We start from the raw sequence: 16,092 nt of genomic DNA on the forward strand, positions 1-16,092 counted from the left end.
GATGGTAAAGCGTCTGTCTACAATGGAGGGGACCCAGGTTCTAGCCCTGGGTTGGGAGGATCCCCTGGAGAAGGAAATGGCAATCCACTCCACGACTATTGCCTGGAGAATCCATGGACAGAGGAGCCTGGTAGGCTACAGTCCATGGGGTCGCAAAGAGTCAGACACGACTGAGCGACTTCACTTTCACTTTCTTTCTTAAGCTTGATATATAAACTGTGTGCAGCACTGGAAATGGTAAAATGAAGACAAAGTAAAGTTTATATTTGGTCTTTCACTGTTTTTGGATGATTTAGAAACTAGAGAAGTGAATCCTTAATTTTTAAAACTTTATTTTAAGTAATGAATAGATTTTAAAAAGCTTTTTAAAATAGTTTAATAATTTATTTAAACTATTAATAATTTCCATTCTCATTGTTGAAATATCATTTACTGAAAGTTTTGAGTATTAATTGTTAAATTTTATAGACTTGATTGTAAAAACTTTAACACCTGGAAATTGATGTTATAGATTTGTTAAACAGAACTTTCGTATTTACCCTTGGCAATGTGTTTTTGACCTTCTCATTGATTAAGTAAGGCATATTTGAATTATTTTCCTATGATTAATAGTAGCAACCAATGCTCCCTTTTTTCTCACTAGCAGGGTCTTTTCACAATTTACTGTGCAAAGTTAGGTTAAGTAAAAACATAGAAGTAAAATTATCTTTGCCAAGATGACTTCTTGGAGAAAGTTTTTAATTGGATAGTGCCTTGATTAATAAATCCGCTGAGAATACACTGCCATGTACTAGCACATTGGAAAATAAACAGTCTTCGTAAATTATGCAGTGGTGTTGGTTTGCATCAACGGCAGCATTCTCATTAAAGTTGGACCCGGAAAATACACCACTGTGTTCTGCTTCTCCTTCCACTACACATATAAACTGTGCCAACAGTAGACGGCCGAGAGAGCTGGGACGGAAAGACAAACCAGGACTATGTTAGGCCCCACAGCAGCAGAATTTCTAGAAACTTCTCTGTAGGGCTCTGTGGTGTTAATTTTATTTCCCTCTGTTCACCATTCGTCTCTGTTTTTTTTGTTTACCTGACACTGAAATGGAGAGATAATCTGATTTGTTCATTTGAGTCAGCTGTCTGAAATCACTGGAGGAGGGGCCTGGGCAGGATCAAATTACACAGACCAGGTCCTTTGGAGTCCTCCTCAGAGTGTAGTAGGACTTCAGTCCTTTATTTTTAGTGATTGAATGATTTTACCTAAGTATACATGAAAGGCATTAAATCAGCTGTATCCTTTTTAAGCTTTAAGTTACAGATTACAGCTCCATATTAAAGTTGGGAACTTGGCATTCAGGGGCTATTGAGGACCTCTGATATTACACTGCGTCACTAGACCTCGTTAGCTATGAGGGTAGACTTTGAATCTCTCGAGAATCCCTGATACCACACTGTATCACTAGCTCTTATTTGCTCTGAGGGTAGACTTTTACTCTCTTGAGGATCGAAGGGAACACCAGGAGAGGATTCAGAAGAGACAGTCCACAGCTGCTGCTTTCTCCTGTATGTCCAGCCCCTACTGGTGGCTCCAGAGGCCAAAGAACTGATGATGGCCTTTTCTCCTTGGCTCCTTCCAGAACTTGGAGTTCTCCCAGTTCTACCGTGGAGCTGTTTGCCAGGCTCCCTTCCTCTGTTCCCTCCCTTTCCTGTGTGAACCAGTTAATTCCTTCCATCACCACGTAATGCAATTTAAGTTACCCTTCTACCACAGGAGTCCTCTATGAAGTGTTGTTTTCTTGAGCTTTTGAGTATTTTAGCATTTTGCCTCTTTAACTCCTTTTTTCCCTTGATGTTCTAGGATGTAGATATCTATCTGCCCTTTTACAGTACTAGGATTTGACAGTTTTGTTATTACAGCATAACTTAGCTGAAAATTTCTGTTACATAACTCATAGAAAAAGCCTTATTTATTTTCATAATGAGACTTAAATTGATTTTGAAAAATGGCAGTTACTTTCTTGGCAGTACTTTCCTATGAGAAAATGTATTTAAAACCATCTAGCCCAGTACCTATGGAGAAGGCAATGGCACCCTACTCCAGTACTCTTGCCTGGAAAATCCCATGGACGGAGGAGCCTGGTGGGCTGCAGTCCATGGGGTCGCTAAGAGTCAGACACAGCTGAGCAACTTCACTTTCACTTTTCACTTTCATGCATTGGAGAAGGAAATGGCAACCCACTCCAATGTTCTTGCCTGTAGAATCCCAGGGATGGGGGAGCCTGGTGGGCTGCCGTCTCTGGGGTCGCACAGAGTCGGACACGACTGAAGTGACTTAGCAGTAGCAGCAGCAGCCCAGTACCTAAATACTTGATGCTGTGTTGTGTCACTGAGTGCTGTCAGACTCTTTGCAACCCCATGGACTGTAGCCTGCCAGGCTCCTCTGTCCATGTGGATTCTCCAGGCAAGAATATTGGAGTGTATTGCCATGCCCTCCTCCAGAGGATCTTCCCAACCCAGGGATTGAACCCAGGTCTCCCTCATTGCAGATGGATTCTTTACTGTCAGAACAACAAGGAAAACCCAATACTTGGTGCTACTCAGATAATATGAGCTTCTATTTCCTCTTGATTTTTTAATGTTTTAGGCATAGTTTAAAAGTAATATATGTCTCCATTACAAAAAGTGGAAAATGCAGGTAAGTATAAGGTCACACAATTACCCTACTATTAACATTGTGAATTTACCCCAACAAAATTAGGATTATATTGTATTTAGTTTTTTATATCCTGTTTTCATGCAAAAATATTACTTTTTCACATCACGAAACATCCTTTTAAAGCATAATTTTAAAGATTATAATAGTCTCTTGACTAAATATGCCATAATTTATTAATGAAACCCCTCTACTTATATATAGCATTCATGTCATTGAACTAATTATCTCTTGTACTTCAATAGCTCTATAGAGATTTTTGAGTCAACAGAGGAACATTTCCAAGCCTTTGAGATATTAGTCCCTATAAATGTAACCAGTCTCTTGTAATACCATATTGTATATGGATACCCTCTTAATCCCATTCAAGCTCTTTATTCTAGACCTTCTCTATGTTTCTTGGGCTCTGATACCCCTCATCAGCATATTCTCCAAGTGGTTGATCTCTTTACCCTGCTAGGCTGGGTCACTCTCACATGTCCTCTCCTTACCCTTCCCACAAGGTCCCCTTCTACACCCCTCTTCGGTTGATAACCCACCATGGTTACCCCTGTGTGTCAGAATCTCTGACACGCTGCTTTGCATGCGCCACACCCCCGGCCCCACCCCCCGCCCGGGTAACTCTGACCCACGTAATGGCTGTACTCCTGAATTGTTTGGGAGAAGCAGGAAGAAAGAGAAAGCAAGCTATGCAGTTTGAAGACTTAACGAAGGGCCTTGCCAAGGGCATAGCATCATGCCTGGTATGTTGTAGATATTTGGTGGCAGGTGTGTGTTTGTTTGTATATTTAATTCTTCTCTCTTGATCCTGAGATTTGGTGGTGAAAGAGAAAATACAAACGTGTAACTTAGCTGATTCCCAGCGGACTGTTTCTAATACCAACTCATCTGCATTTGCTCTTCCTGGTGTCCCTAATTTAACTCACTCTAGTTGATTCTGTATTGTCTCCCCGACTGGTTATTTCTTACCTTTATCATTCCCCATTTCCTAAACTCCCAGCTTCCATATTTCAGCTAATGACTTGGCCTCTATTTAAATGTGATCAAGATTATTTGACGTGAATATGTTTATCTAATAACTTCAAAATGTTTCAATATTTTTAGCTCTCTTTACCTTTTTTCTTAAAACTCCTGTTTGCCATTTATTATAGTATATTAATATGTATACTCCCTTTATATATGTAAATATAATGCTTTAATTATCATATATAGATATACAATCTCTTCCTACCTATCTAATTTTTCTAAGTCTCCTTACTTGATTTCAATACTTCTTCGCTCCAGTTGAATATTTGTCCTTCTTAATAACTTGACTTTTGATATTTCTCCTCTCCAGTTGAATATTTACCCTTCTTAATATTTTGTTCTTGATCTCACTAAGTTATTCTATTCCCCTAGATTATCAAATTGACCACATAATGTCAAAACATCTAGTTCAAACTTCTGAGTTCCAATTTTTTTTTTCACCTTTTCAACTCTCTGATCTCAGACATAATTCCTAGCTGTCCTAGAGCTCCAACAGCTTTTTTCAAAACTGTGTTTTGTTTTTTTTTTAATTCCATGCCATGGTTAATGATACCTATACAGTTCAAGGTACTTAAGCCAGAAATTGTCGTGTTACCTCTTTCCCATGCCCCCATATCCAGTATGTTTCCTATTATACCTTTTGTCTCACAAATACTGCTCATTTTCAGACCAGCTCTCAGTGATGTGTGAGACGTACTTCATTCTGTTTTGCATTACAATGAACTCTGAGTATTTTTTCTTTGGATTTATAATTTCTTAGAAGCGCATTCTACTATGATCATGTCTCTTTATTGAATTAAAGAATACCCTTCAAGACTTTTTTTTTCTGAACTTGAATCATTGTTTTACTATATCATTAACTGGCTTTTTTTTAGGCAGTAGAAACTTGGTCATGATTCATGATTTGATAATATGTATGTGGCCTGTAATACACTATTCTTAGGGTTAATCCAGGTAAGAGAGTAGTTTTAGATGATGTATAACCTAGCAGAATCTGTAGGAAGACGTGAAATGACCTTAGCTGTTATTACTAATAATGAATGGAATCTTTGCTATTTAGCCAGATTTTAATATCTGTAGATGAGGATGTGTTTTCAAACTTTGATGATATAATCCAAATGCCAGAGGCCAGGTAGATATGTTTTAATTTTAAGTGAAGTAGAAAGTGAAGTTGCTCAGTTGTGTCCAACTCTTTGTGATCCCATGGACTGCAGCCTACCATGGGATTCTCCAGGCAAGAATACTGGAGTGGGTTGCCATTTCCTTCTCCAGGGGATCTTCCTGACCCAGGGATCAAACCCAGGTCCCCCACATTGCGGGCAGATGCTTTAACCTCTGAGCCACCAGGGAAGCAAAGTGGGTTAAATTTCATAAATCTTTTTTCTTCCTTTAAAGTTCTATTCGCCATCTGAAAAGACTTTTTACTCTTAAAAAAAAAAGTTTTATTTTTTACTTTGCCTTCTACTTAAGCAGCTTTGCTTTCTGTAGTAACACTTTTGGCATAATATGATTCTGGTAGTAATTGATAGCAAAAGAAATAAATGACAGTTGAATCAAAGAGATTCCCAGGAAACCTCTTTGCTTATGATTATTCCAATTTATTCTATGATTTAAACTTCTTTCCCCAATTAGGATACAGGTATCCCCCACTTGTTGAAAGTGTGGTGTACACCACTTGGTTTTACAAAAGGCCTACATTGGGTTTGTTGCTACCCATCCCCCCAAAAAAAATCCAAAGAGTTTTCACTTTTATGAAAAAAGGTGAAAAGTGAAAATAGCATCCAGCATTTGTTTTGCAGTGAGTGAGCTGTTCAAGGGGCCGCACACACCCCGAGCAGCAAGAATGCACCGCCAAACTCCTTCCCCAGGAACAACGTGAAGCATCCCAGCTGCCACTGCTTTGAACTGTGTCTGTGAGCATCTGTGCTTTATCTCGATTTATTTTGTGCCTCTGTTAGCAAGATGTGTCCTCTTCATTTTTCATTTTAAGCCATTTTGGCCTATAAACAGTTTCATAGGACTGCTCTACTTTCAGAAAGTGGGAGAAACCCTATCTTAACTTTGAATACTTACCATTTTAGGTCCTTCTCTTGCCCTCAAAACTAGAATTATAGGGCAGTATTTTAATTATTGGATTAGAAGGCTTCCGTGATTTGGCTTGGGCTTACCTGGTGGCTGAGACAGTAAAGAATCTGCCTGCAATGTGGGAGACCCAGCTTCAATCCGTGGGTTGGGAAGATCCCCTGGTGAAGGAAAAGGGATACCCACTCCATTATTCTTGCCTGGAGAATCCCATGTACAGAGGAGTCTGGCGGGCTCCAGTCTGTGGAGTCTCAAAGAGTCAGACATGACTGAGCTGCTGACACTTTCACACTACGATTTGGCGTCTCATATGATTTTTAGAGTTCTAAAACTGATTCAGTAGAGTTAAAGAGTTCGTAATTTGGTAGTCGTTACACATTCAAAGGAGTTGCTAACTCATGCCATGTCTTCATACCACACCTTTTTTTCTGACATTATCATCACTCATAGTTTATATTGTGTAAAGAGATGATTTAACATCTTCATTTGATCCTTATCATTAAAGTTACATGAGTGTCTGACAATTATAGGAGTGTGTGTATGTATGTAATGGACAATCAGAAACATTGGACAATATGTTGATTAAAATAAGACATTGTGAAAAAGCAAGAGAATAGGATAAGAGAGCATATAATTGGAGACGTAATGGGAATTTGGTATTGAAGATACATAGCAGGCTAGAAACAAGGCTTATGTTACATAGGAGCAGTTTTAAGGACTCAGATATTCCTAGGCATTCAATAGCTAAATTTGTTTGAGAGGCAGTATTTATGAACAAAAAACAATGAAAACCTATTTGATATTCAAAGCATTGAGAGCTTTTCCTTGAAATAAAATAGTTTAAAAAAGTTAACCTACATATCCATTGGCAGTTGAATGAATAAAGAAGATGTGGTGTTTATTTATACAATGGGTCATTAGCCATGAAAAAGATTGAAACAATGCCATTTCAGCAACATGGGTGGATCTAATGATTATCTTATTAATGAAGTAAGTCAGATGAAGACAAATATCATACAATATCACTTAAATATGGAATCTAAAACCTATACGAATGAACTTTTTTGTAATAGAGAAATAGACTTGTAGACATAGAAAACAAACTTGTTGTTACCAAAGGTATACATTAGTAGGTTGGGATTAGCATATACCTACTACTCTACATAAAATAGACAAACAATGAGGACTTACTATATAGAACAGGGAATTATATTCAATATCTTGTGATAACTTATAATGGAAAAGAACTTTAAAAGAATATGTGTGTATGTATATACATACTATATACATATCTAACTGGATCACTTTTTTGTATACCTGAAAGTAACACAAGATTGTAAATTAACTATACTTCAAATAAAAATGGTTATAAAATTAAATTTGAAAGTTTAAAAAAGTCAAAAGAATTAGTTTACACTAATTATGGGGAGAGATTTATCTGCAAGGTAATAATCCTAATGATTTTAAATGACCCTAATTGTTTCTTTAGGATTTTTTAGTAATATGAACAGAAGTACCATATAATTTCAGAATGTCTACCATGACAACATAATTTATTACAGATATAAATTTTCTTTCATTGGTGATCAGTATTCTCAGATCTACTGTTCTCTTCAGTAACTTTACTTCTATTGGTTTGCTCAACCCCTCCCTCAGTCTCATGTTTCTTATCATCCTTGTAGATTGTGAGAGTGGAAACCATATAGTTTAGTTGTCTGGGTAAATGAGATTTTGGGTGTTGACAGTTCTGGTTTCACTAATAAATTGTTTGTAATTCTAGAAAGATTTTATCTTGGTTATTTAGAAAAGGACACTTTACACCATTGTTTGCTTTTTTTCTTAGTACCGTCTGCCTCGACATTTCCAGCTATCCTTTTGTTTCTACTTTTTTCCATAGTAGCACTGAGTCTTTTCTCTCCCCATACTGGTACATAAAAAAAATTATCTCTGGTCATCCGAATTTTCAATAGTGAGCCTAAATGTTGTCATACAACCTAGAGGGGTGAGAGTGGGAGGGAGGCTCAAGAGGGAGGGGATATGTGTATACTTAGAGCTGTCTTACGTTGTTGTATGGCAGAGACCAACACAACATTGTAAAGCAGTTGTCCTCCAATTAAAACTTTAAAAAAATTGTCCTGATTCAATTTAAATATAATTAACTTCATCAACTTAAAAATGAGGTATTTGAGGCCTGGAGAGATTGAGGTTTGCCAAGAAAGGAAAGAACTAACATTCACAGAGCACTGACAGTATAGCAGACACAGTCATTTTATATTCCAGTTCTGCGAACTATGTTCTGTTCCCCCCATTTTAAAGAAACTCAGAGGTCGAGAAACTTGCCAAGGACCATAAGACTAGTCATGGTGGAGGCAGGATGAAAAGCCAGTTCTCTTGCAGAGTCCAGGGTCTCTTCTAACTCCTGTCAGCAAACATTAAGAGCTGAAAAACTAGGGCAGTGCAGGAACATAGGATTAAGAAACCAAACTTATAACAAAGGATATTTTCTGATTGATAACTTTCATTTTTATAAAAAGACTCAAAGATAAAAACTAATTATTGTGACTTGTACTGGAAATCAGTTATCTCTCGAGATTCTTTAGCCTCTTGTCTTATGCTTTTAAGAGACACTCTTGCTGACAAAGGCAGGCTTCATTTGTCCTGACACGTGATTGGCCTTTGATGTTTATTGAATGAGACCAAGCTTGGAGAGGATTGGGCTCTGTGTTACCTTTTAAAACATTTACTTATTTTTATTTATTGTGGCATGTAGGATCTTTTAGTTGTAGCATTTTGGATCCAGTTCCTGACCAGGGCCTGAGCCCAAGCCTCTTGCATTGGGAGCATAGAGTCATAGCCACTGGACCACCAGGAAGTCCCACCTTTTTTAACCTGATTTGTTGTTTGTGAGAATTAATAGCCTACTTTTCAGAGTTTCTGAAATGAGATTGCAAAAAAATGAAACTGAGCATGAAAGTAGTAGGAAAAATTAAGGCTCTAACATAGTATTATGGAATGCCCATTCATTAATGAAAGAGCTGAGTGTTTAAAGTATGTGTGCAAATCTGGGCCTCCATTTGCCCTGCTTATATTTGTGAACTCTGCATTTTTTATTTAAGCACTTCATCTATTAACTGTTGGTAACTACATTTTTGAAGCAACACTTTCTCTTTAGCCTCCTGATATCTGCTCCACTGTTCTTGTGAATGTGATGACCTAAGTAATAATCAGATCACCCAAGAGTACCTTTTCAAATTGTTTTTCAGAGGTATTTCTTTTCTGGAATCATAACTGGTACATATTTCCCACTTCAGCATTTAATTACCAAGTTTTTAGTATTTGTATTCTCAATACCTTCATTTTCATTATAATTTCTTTTCCGGAGAAGCCAGAGCCAAATGGCAGACACCTGGACAGTCGTTTTCTTTACCTACCAATTCTTTCCTCTCATTCCCCTCTATCCCTCCATCCCTGACTGTCCCTCCCACCTCTCCCTCTCCTTGTCCCACTCCTCTATTTCTCTTCCCCATTTTGTCTCAGTATATAGAAAAATAAAAACTAGAATGATGACAAGTAGAGGCAGATGATTCCTTGCAAAGATAATATTCATTGACAGAAACGTATTAGTTTCTTAGATAACCAATTCAAATGACTTTGTGGTTCACTAGACCTGGGTTAGACTCCTGCTTCATAAAAATAGTACATGTCCATTGTAGGGAGAAAAAGTGATACAGTATCAGTGAATATAAAGCAGAAAGTAAAAGTGCTGTTCTTTTCTGTACTTTTCAGAGATACTATTAATGGTTTTTATGTATCTTTTTGAAATGTCTGCTCTATATATTTATATACATGTTTAATGTAGTTAATAAGCTCCATCCATTTGCCTTTTATAAGCAGTTCTTCAGAATGTCATAAAGCATCTATTAGTTCAGTTTTAATGTGCTTGATACTACTAAATTATAAGATCTCAATTTCTTTTCTCCTTTTTTCCTTAAAATTATTTTTTTAACCACTTTCAGGACACTGGTCCCTCAGATATTTTCTTTATTTTTTAATTGTTTTTTAAAACCAATCTTAACATTTGCATCGTACGGCTTTGATGCAGTTGAAATAATTGATTAAAAGCGCTTCCAGGAGTGTTATGTTCTGAGTAATTAGGAATTAAAGCCTGTAAGGAGAAAATTTAGAATTATGCTTGCTGTCATTATGGGGAGTATTGTAAATGATCCATATAAGATTAAAAGACCTGTTGCTGAAGATACAGAATGCATCTATAGAGGGCAAAGTGTTTGTTCTTCTGGGACCTGGTGAAAAAGACTGACTGCTGATTAGCTCTGGTTAGATAAGATTACACTAGAGGCTTAAGGTGTTCGGGGCATCTGTGGGAGTAATAATCAGAGCATTGATAAAATTTGCTTTTTGTAGCCAGGCACCAGAGAATGAATGTTACTTTCTTAATGTGTATAAAACTGTTGGCTGCACATCAAATGTTAATCAGAATTTGAGGCCTCTCTTATAATAGAAGCAATGTTTTTCCCTCCTTAAACCACAGCATCACATGGAGAATATGGTCAAAATTCATGGAACTACTGATACATTAATTACGTAGGTATTTGTCTACCAACAAAACATTATTTGCATATATATCCTTTTCTTCCTATAGAATGTTAGGCACTTTTCTAAACACCCAAACAGTGGAGGTATTTTATAGGTCAGGGAAGAGCAGTTAGGCAGTTAGGAGGTAGCTAAAATTCGAAAGTGGCCAAAATATTACATATTTCTCAGTTGAACATATTTTCTGATTAGAATGCATTCTCTTTTAGACACGTGTTACTACTGAACTTCTGTTAATATTTTGTATGGCATTAAAATATAATGTAGTTATTGTCTTCCTGATTTTTCACAGAACTCTATTTGAACTTGGCCTTGGCATTTAATTTTTTGTAGAAGAAATAAATACACAAGAGAAACAGCTATCAAGGTTAGGTGATTTAGTCAAGTCTGTGTAGTATGTGTGAGTCAGAAATAGCATATAACCTTTGGAAAACTTGTCAGGTTTTTTTTTTTTTTTTTAATACACAGCTCTGCAAATTATTCTTGATCTATGATCTTAAGTCTTGAGAAGTTCGTTCTTCTCTTCAGTTTGTTTCACTTCTCTTTTTGCTCTATTATGATTGACCATAGATTATGTTTCTTTCAAGAGAAAAGCTTGACCCCAGCCGCATGTGTTCCAGTCTTCTATCTTGCCAGATTTCAGGGTGGAATAAAGTGAGGCTTTAGGTCAGAAAGGATTCTTCCCTTCTGAATTCCTTTCCTGTCCCTTCTAGTGCCCTGCTACCACCCTGATTTCATGATGCTTCTGAGGTCCTATACACATATCCCAGGATGCAGTTTTCAGAGACAGTTAAGCCTGAATTCATATATAAGGGTAGTTTGTTAATGGCGTTATATATCACTAAGCAGAACCCTGAGCATCTCCTGAAACACCTGTGGTTAGCTTTAAAGGCTCCTATCTCGTAGTTTTCTTCAGTAAACCAGGCAGTCTGTTTATGTAACTAAAGGGTCTGCTCTGGTAGTATTTGCAAAACGAAATGAAAACTAAACAAAAGAGAACTGATGTTTCCACTTTAGAGCAATTTAAATGCTTGTAATTGAAAATGACGCTTAAACCTGGTTTAAAACAACAACAAAAAAGATCTCACAAGGTATTCTGTTACAGCAAAAGTTGTGCCTCCTCTCATCTACAAAATCGTTGAAGAAAAGTTGATTACCCAGTAAAACAAGCCATCCTTTTCTTTTTTATATTTTTATAGCAGTATTCTGCATCACCATTCTGCTATTTGCAAGAATTTCAGCCTTCAAAAGTCTTCCACTTGTAACCACTGCTTCTGCAAGGTTTATTAGACTTTATACACCTTTAAAATCTGGAGCTGTTCAGTAGCATACTGTGGTTGTACTGGCATGCTTTTTTGAGTTGGTCTGTTGTACCTGCATTATTTTATTTTCCCTGACTTTAGAACTGTGGGGTATATATTCCCATGCCCATATTCTTGAGTCATCTAGAAATAAAAACGCTTGGATGTTCTTGGATCCCCTTGTGATCAAGTTAAGCATGGTCAGACTCCATGCTTCCATTGCAGGGAACTAACATCCATCCCTAGTCAGGGAACTAAGATCTCTCATGCTGCATGGCACAGCCAATAAATTAATTACTTTAAAAAACAAACAGAAAACAAAACCCACCACAGTTCTTTTTAAAGAGAAACTAGTGCATTGTTTTGTACCTGAAAACAAAATACTGCCAAAATAATTATTAAACATATTGCTACCTGTGTCTGGGAAATCCCATGGGCAGAGGAGCCTGGTGGGCCATGGTATATAGTACAAAAGAGTTTTATGTGACTTAGCTACTAGGGTTTCCCTGGTGGCTCAGATGGTAAAGAGTCCGCCTGCAATGTGGGTGACCTGGGTTTGATCCTTGGCTTGGGAAGATCCCCTGGAAAAGGGAACGGCTACCCACTCCAGTATTCTTGCCTGGAGAACTCCATGGACAGAGGAGCCTGGCAGGCTACATACAGTCCATGGAGTTGCAAAGAGTCAGACACAGCTGAGCGACTTTCAGCACTCACTCACTAGCTACTAAACAATAACAACAAAACCTACTATTTATTGGTTTTGGTTATAGTTTCACTGAAGAGTAAGCAGTGCACTGAAATAGTTACATATTTTAAAAAAACAAATGTTGATTGAATTAGCCCAGTCATTCTGAATTATCATGTTAGAGCAGAATTATTCCTATGGAATTTATATTCTGATACTAACCTTTTATGATTTTAAGAAAGATGATTGATTGAATTCAGAATTTAAGAGAGTAAGGGGAAGATAGTCATCTCAGTTCAGCACTACCATTAGGACTAACCACTCGGTTATTGCTTACCTAGGACTTAGTAATCATGCTTTATAGAGACTGATGGCAGTTTCAGTGAAGTATGTGTGACTTGGTCTGCATGTTAAAGGATTTTAATTTGCAGGGTATTAGTATATCATAAAGTGGTCTTTAAAATAAGAAAGAAGTCGCAGGAAAGTGATGAAAAAGAACAATATTTCAAGGAACAGAGAAATTAGAATAAATAAGATTAACATGTAAGAGAGAATAACAGAAATGAAGGGTGCTTACAGAATAGCCCCAGATACAGACTGGATGTCTAGGCATTTCTTTCTCTCTGCTAGAAAATGTGTAAAAGCATGTACATCCTTAAAAAGTCTTTGTAAAAGTCACACCTTTAAAATATGATTTAATATTTTTTTTACCTCCTTTATGTCTATCTTTAAAACATTATCAGCTTATCAATTTGTTGTTTCTTGAAATGAGATTTTAAAAAGAATGGGTAGAAAAGAGGACTTGTGGGTAGAAAGATCTTGTGAGTCAGAAAATACTTTCTTGAATTTACTCATGTCTTTGCCTGTCTCTGGTCACTGTCTCCAGTCTCTAAATTGTAATTATCTGAAGTAATTTTAATTTTTCAGAATTCTAATTTTCAATTAATGCTTATAATGAAAACTCTTAAACTGTAGGCTTTTGACCCATTTCAGTGTCCTCTTGAATATAGGAAATTGAGTGGAAACTGGAGATAATAGGAGGCAAGAGAAAAGAACTGGGTTAGGAACAGTAAGAATGGTTTGTTCATCCTGCCCAAGTAAAGGTATATCCAGAGGACTTTCTAGCATGTAAGAGTAATAGGCACAAGCTCCAAGGAATTCTGCTTCTTGATGCTTTCTCTCTGTCTTCAGTTGCTTTTCTGACTTTATTTTTCAACTTGAACCTTAATCTAAGTGGGTAATTGTGGTCTGCCTGCTTATGAATTTTTACTTCTGTATAATAGACATTTTCTCTTTAAAAATAACTCCATAAAGAGTGTGTCACTTGGGAGTTTTTTCTTGAATGTACCAGGGCTTTAACAATTACGTTAGTTTAAAATAAAAGATTCCCTAGGGTCATTGCCCTAGGCTTATAAACTTTAGTAGTGGATCAGAATCATCTAGAGGGATTTTAAAAACAGATTGTTGAGTATCGAATCCATATTTCTGATGCAGTAATTCTGAGGTGAAGACAGTTGGCATTTCTATCAAGTTCTGAGATGGTGCTAAAACTGCTGGTCCTGCAAGCACTCTTTGAGAACCACTGCCATACAGCACTGGTACAGAAGTATGAGACAGAGCTGGATCTAATCTGTGTTGAATGAACAACTTGTTGCTTGTAATTCAAGAGTTGTACTTGTTGGATGGGCTCCAACAATCATCATTTAATGTAGTACTGTTTTTATTTTATTTTTATAGATTGGAGCATATGATCAACAAATATGGGAAAAATCTGTTGAACAAAGAGAAATCAAGGTAACGAATTTATTTTGTGTATTCTATAAATTGATTATGAACCATAGTTAATATCTTTCTGCAGACCTTTTAAGGTACAAATTAATATTACTCATTCTGTCCACACTTTTATATAACAAAGTAAAGTCTTTAATGATGGTATATTCATGTGTCTTTACCTCTGATTTTTCTTTTTGGGATCTTTAGCATCTTTCTGTTTTTTTAAAATTTAGTTTCTAATGATTATTTTTTTGTCAGCTTTTTTCCCCTTTCACTTGTCACCTTATACTTCTAGTTTACTTTTCCTCCCTTTTGATGCTGTCATTGCTCTGTACAGTTTATTAAACTGGTAAGTGTTTCAGGATTTTTCCCGCCTGAGTGATACTGTGCAAACGCTGCTCTGCTTAATTGAGATCTGCTTTTTGGTGCTACTAACAATGACTTGGACGCAAACAGAGTCGCTGAAAAGTTGGTCATTTTTGGAAAGAATTTAGGAAAATAAAACATTAATTAAAATGTTTCTATAGTTTGCAATTTCTTCTTGAACATGTAATCATTTACAGTGATAAGATGTCCTCATAGGCTACCTTGCTAGCATGAAAACTGTTCTTTAACTAAATTTGTTTTGTTTCTCAGCAGTCACACCTTTTCAGTAATAAGATTTATATTTTTCATTTGCATAGATGATACTAATCAGTGTTTTCCTGCACGAGCTAAACTTAATATTGGCCCAGAGAATGATACTTTGGTTGCTTTATATTTTGTACAAAAAATTTACGTTAAATTGAAAACCGATGTCTATATTTGCTTAAAAATCTGTCAAAAAAAAATCTAGTGTTTAGACAAACTTAGTCATCTATAATAAAGAGCAAGACTCTACCATTTGTCAGCTTTAATCTTTGAACTGTTGTCATGAAGAGTTAATACAGTCAACAAAGTTGCAGTGAGCACTTGCTGTGTCTTAAATATAGGATTAAATCATGGGGACAAAAAAAGATAAAGTATACTGTAATTATGTAGACGAGATACATGATTACAAATGAGATAAATTCAGTTAAGAGAGGGATGTGTAGTTCTCTTGTTAGGGTACAAATTTGAGAAGCACCGCTAGTGAGGTTAGGAAAGAGTCACAGAGGAAGTGACTCATGAGTTGAGTTTGACACACGTTAGGGAGAATGAGGAAAACATTCCAGACAGAATGAAGAGCTTATGAAAATAGACATGATGGAAGGAGCATGACTGACTCAGGAATCAAGGAACTTGATGGGTAATAGTTGGATGGAGGAAGGCAATTAGAGTGATGTGGAGAAAAACAAGAAAGGAAAATGAAGTCAGATCTTGAAGAGGCTTAACTACTCTACCCAAAAGTCTAGACATATCTAAAAACAATGGAAGAGACATGAAAGAATTTTAAGCAGAAAAGGTTACCTGGTTAGATTTCTATTTCAACAACTTCCCTAAGGCAGCACTAAGTATGGCGGGAAATGTTAGAAGAGGAGCAGATATATAATTCTGTTTCAGAAATATTCAGGATACTTGGCAGAGAGATTGGGGAGTCCTCAGTATATAAAGTATGTATGTCTGTATATATGTATATGTATGTACCTGTGTGTTACGTTGTTCAGTTGTGTCCAACTCTTTGTGACCTCATGGACTGTAGCCTGCCAGAGTCGTCTGTTCATAGAATTCTCCAGGCCAGATACTGGAGTGAGTTGCCATTTTCTTCTTCAGAGAATCTTTCCGACCCAGGGATCGAACTGGACCTCTCACATTGCCGGCGGATTCTCCACGTGTATGTGTATGAAAGTGAAAGAGTCTCAGTTGTGTCTGACCCTTTGTGACCCCATGGAATGGTCCTTGGAATTCTTCAGGCCAGAATACTGGAATGGGTAGCCTTTCCCTTC

The 16,092-nt window shown here is 36.8% G+C and overlaps 1 protein-coding gene across 4 annotated transcripts in view; it reads left to right on the forward strand.

Moving 5' to 3' along the window:
* Positions 1-16,092, forward strand: part of PHTF2 (putative homeodomain transcription factor 2) — a 134,981-nt gene that overhangs the window by 67,761 nt on the left and 51,128 nt on the right. For 3 of the 4 annotated variants that reach the window (XM_018047272.1, XM_018047274.1, XM_018047273.1), the window contains one exon: positions 14,153-14,209. In XM_018047272.1, the coding sequence (XP_017902761.1) occupies positions 14,153-14,209 (57 nt within the window). Of the gene's footprint in view, positions 1-14,150; positions 14,210-14,483; positions 14,538-16,092 lie in introns of those variants that run through there. The other variant, XM_013963241.2, reaches the window with a different exon arrangement.

The sequence above is a fragment of the Capra hircus genome, chromosome 4, assembly GCF_001704415.2.
Source record: "Capra hircus breed San Clemente chromosome 4, ASM170441v1, whole genome shotgun sequence".
NCBI lineage: Eukaryota > Metazoa > Chordata > Mammalia > Artiodactyla > Bovidae > Capra > Capra hircus.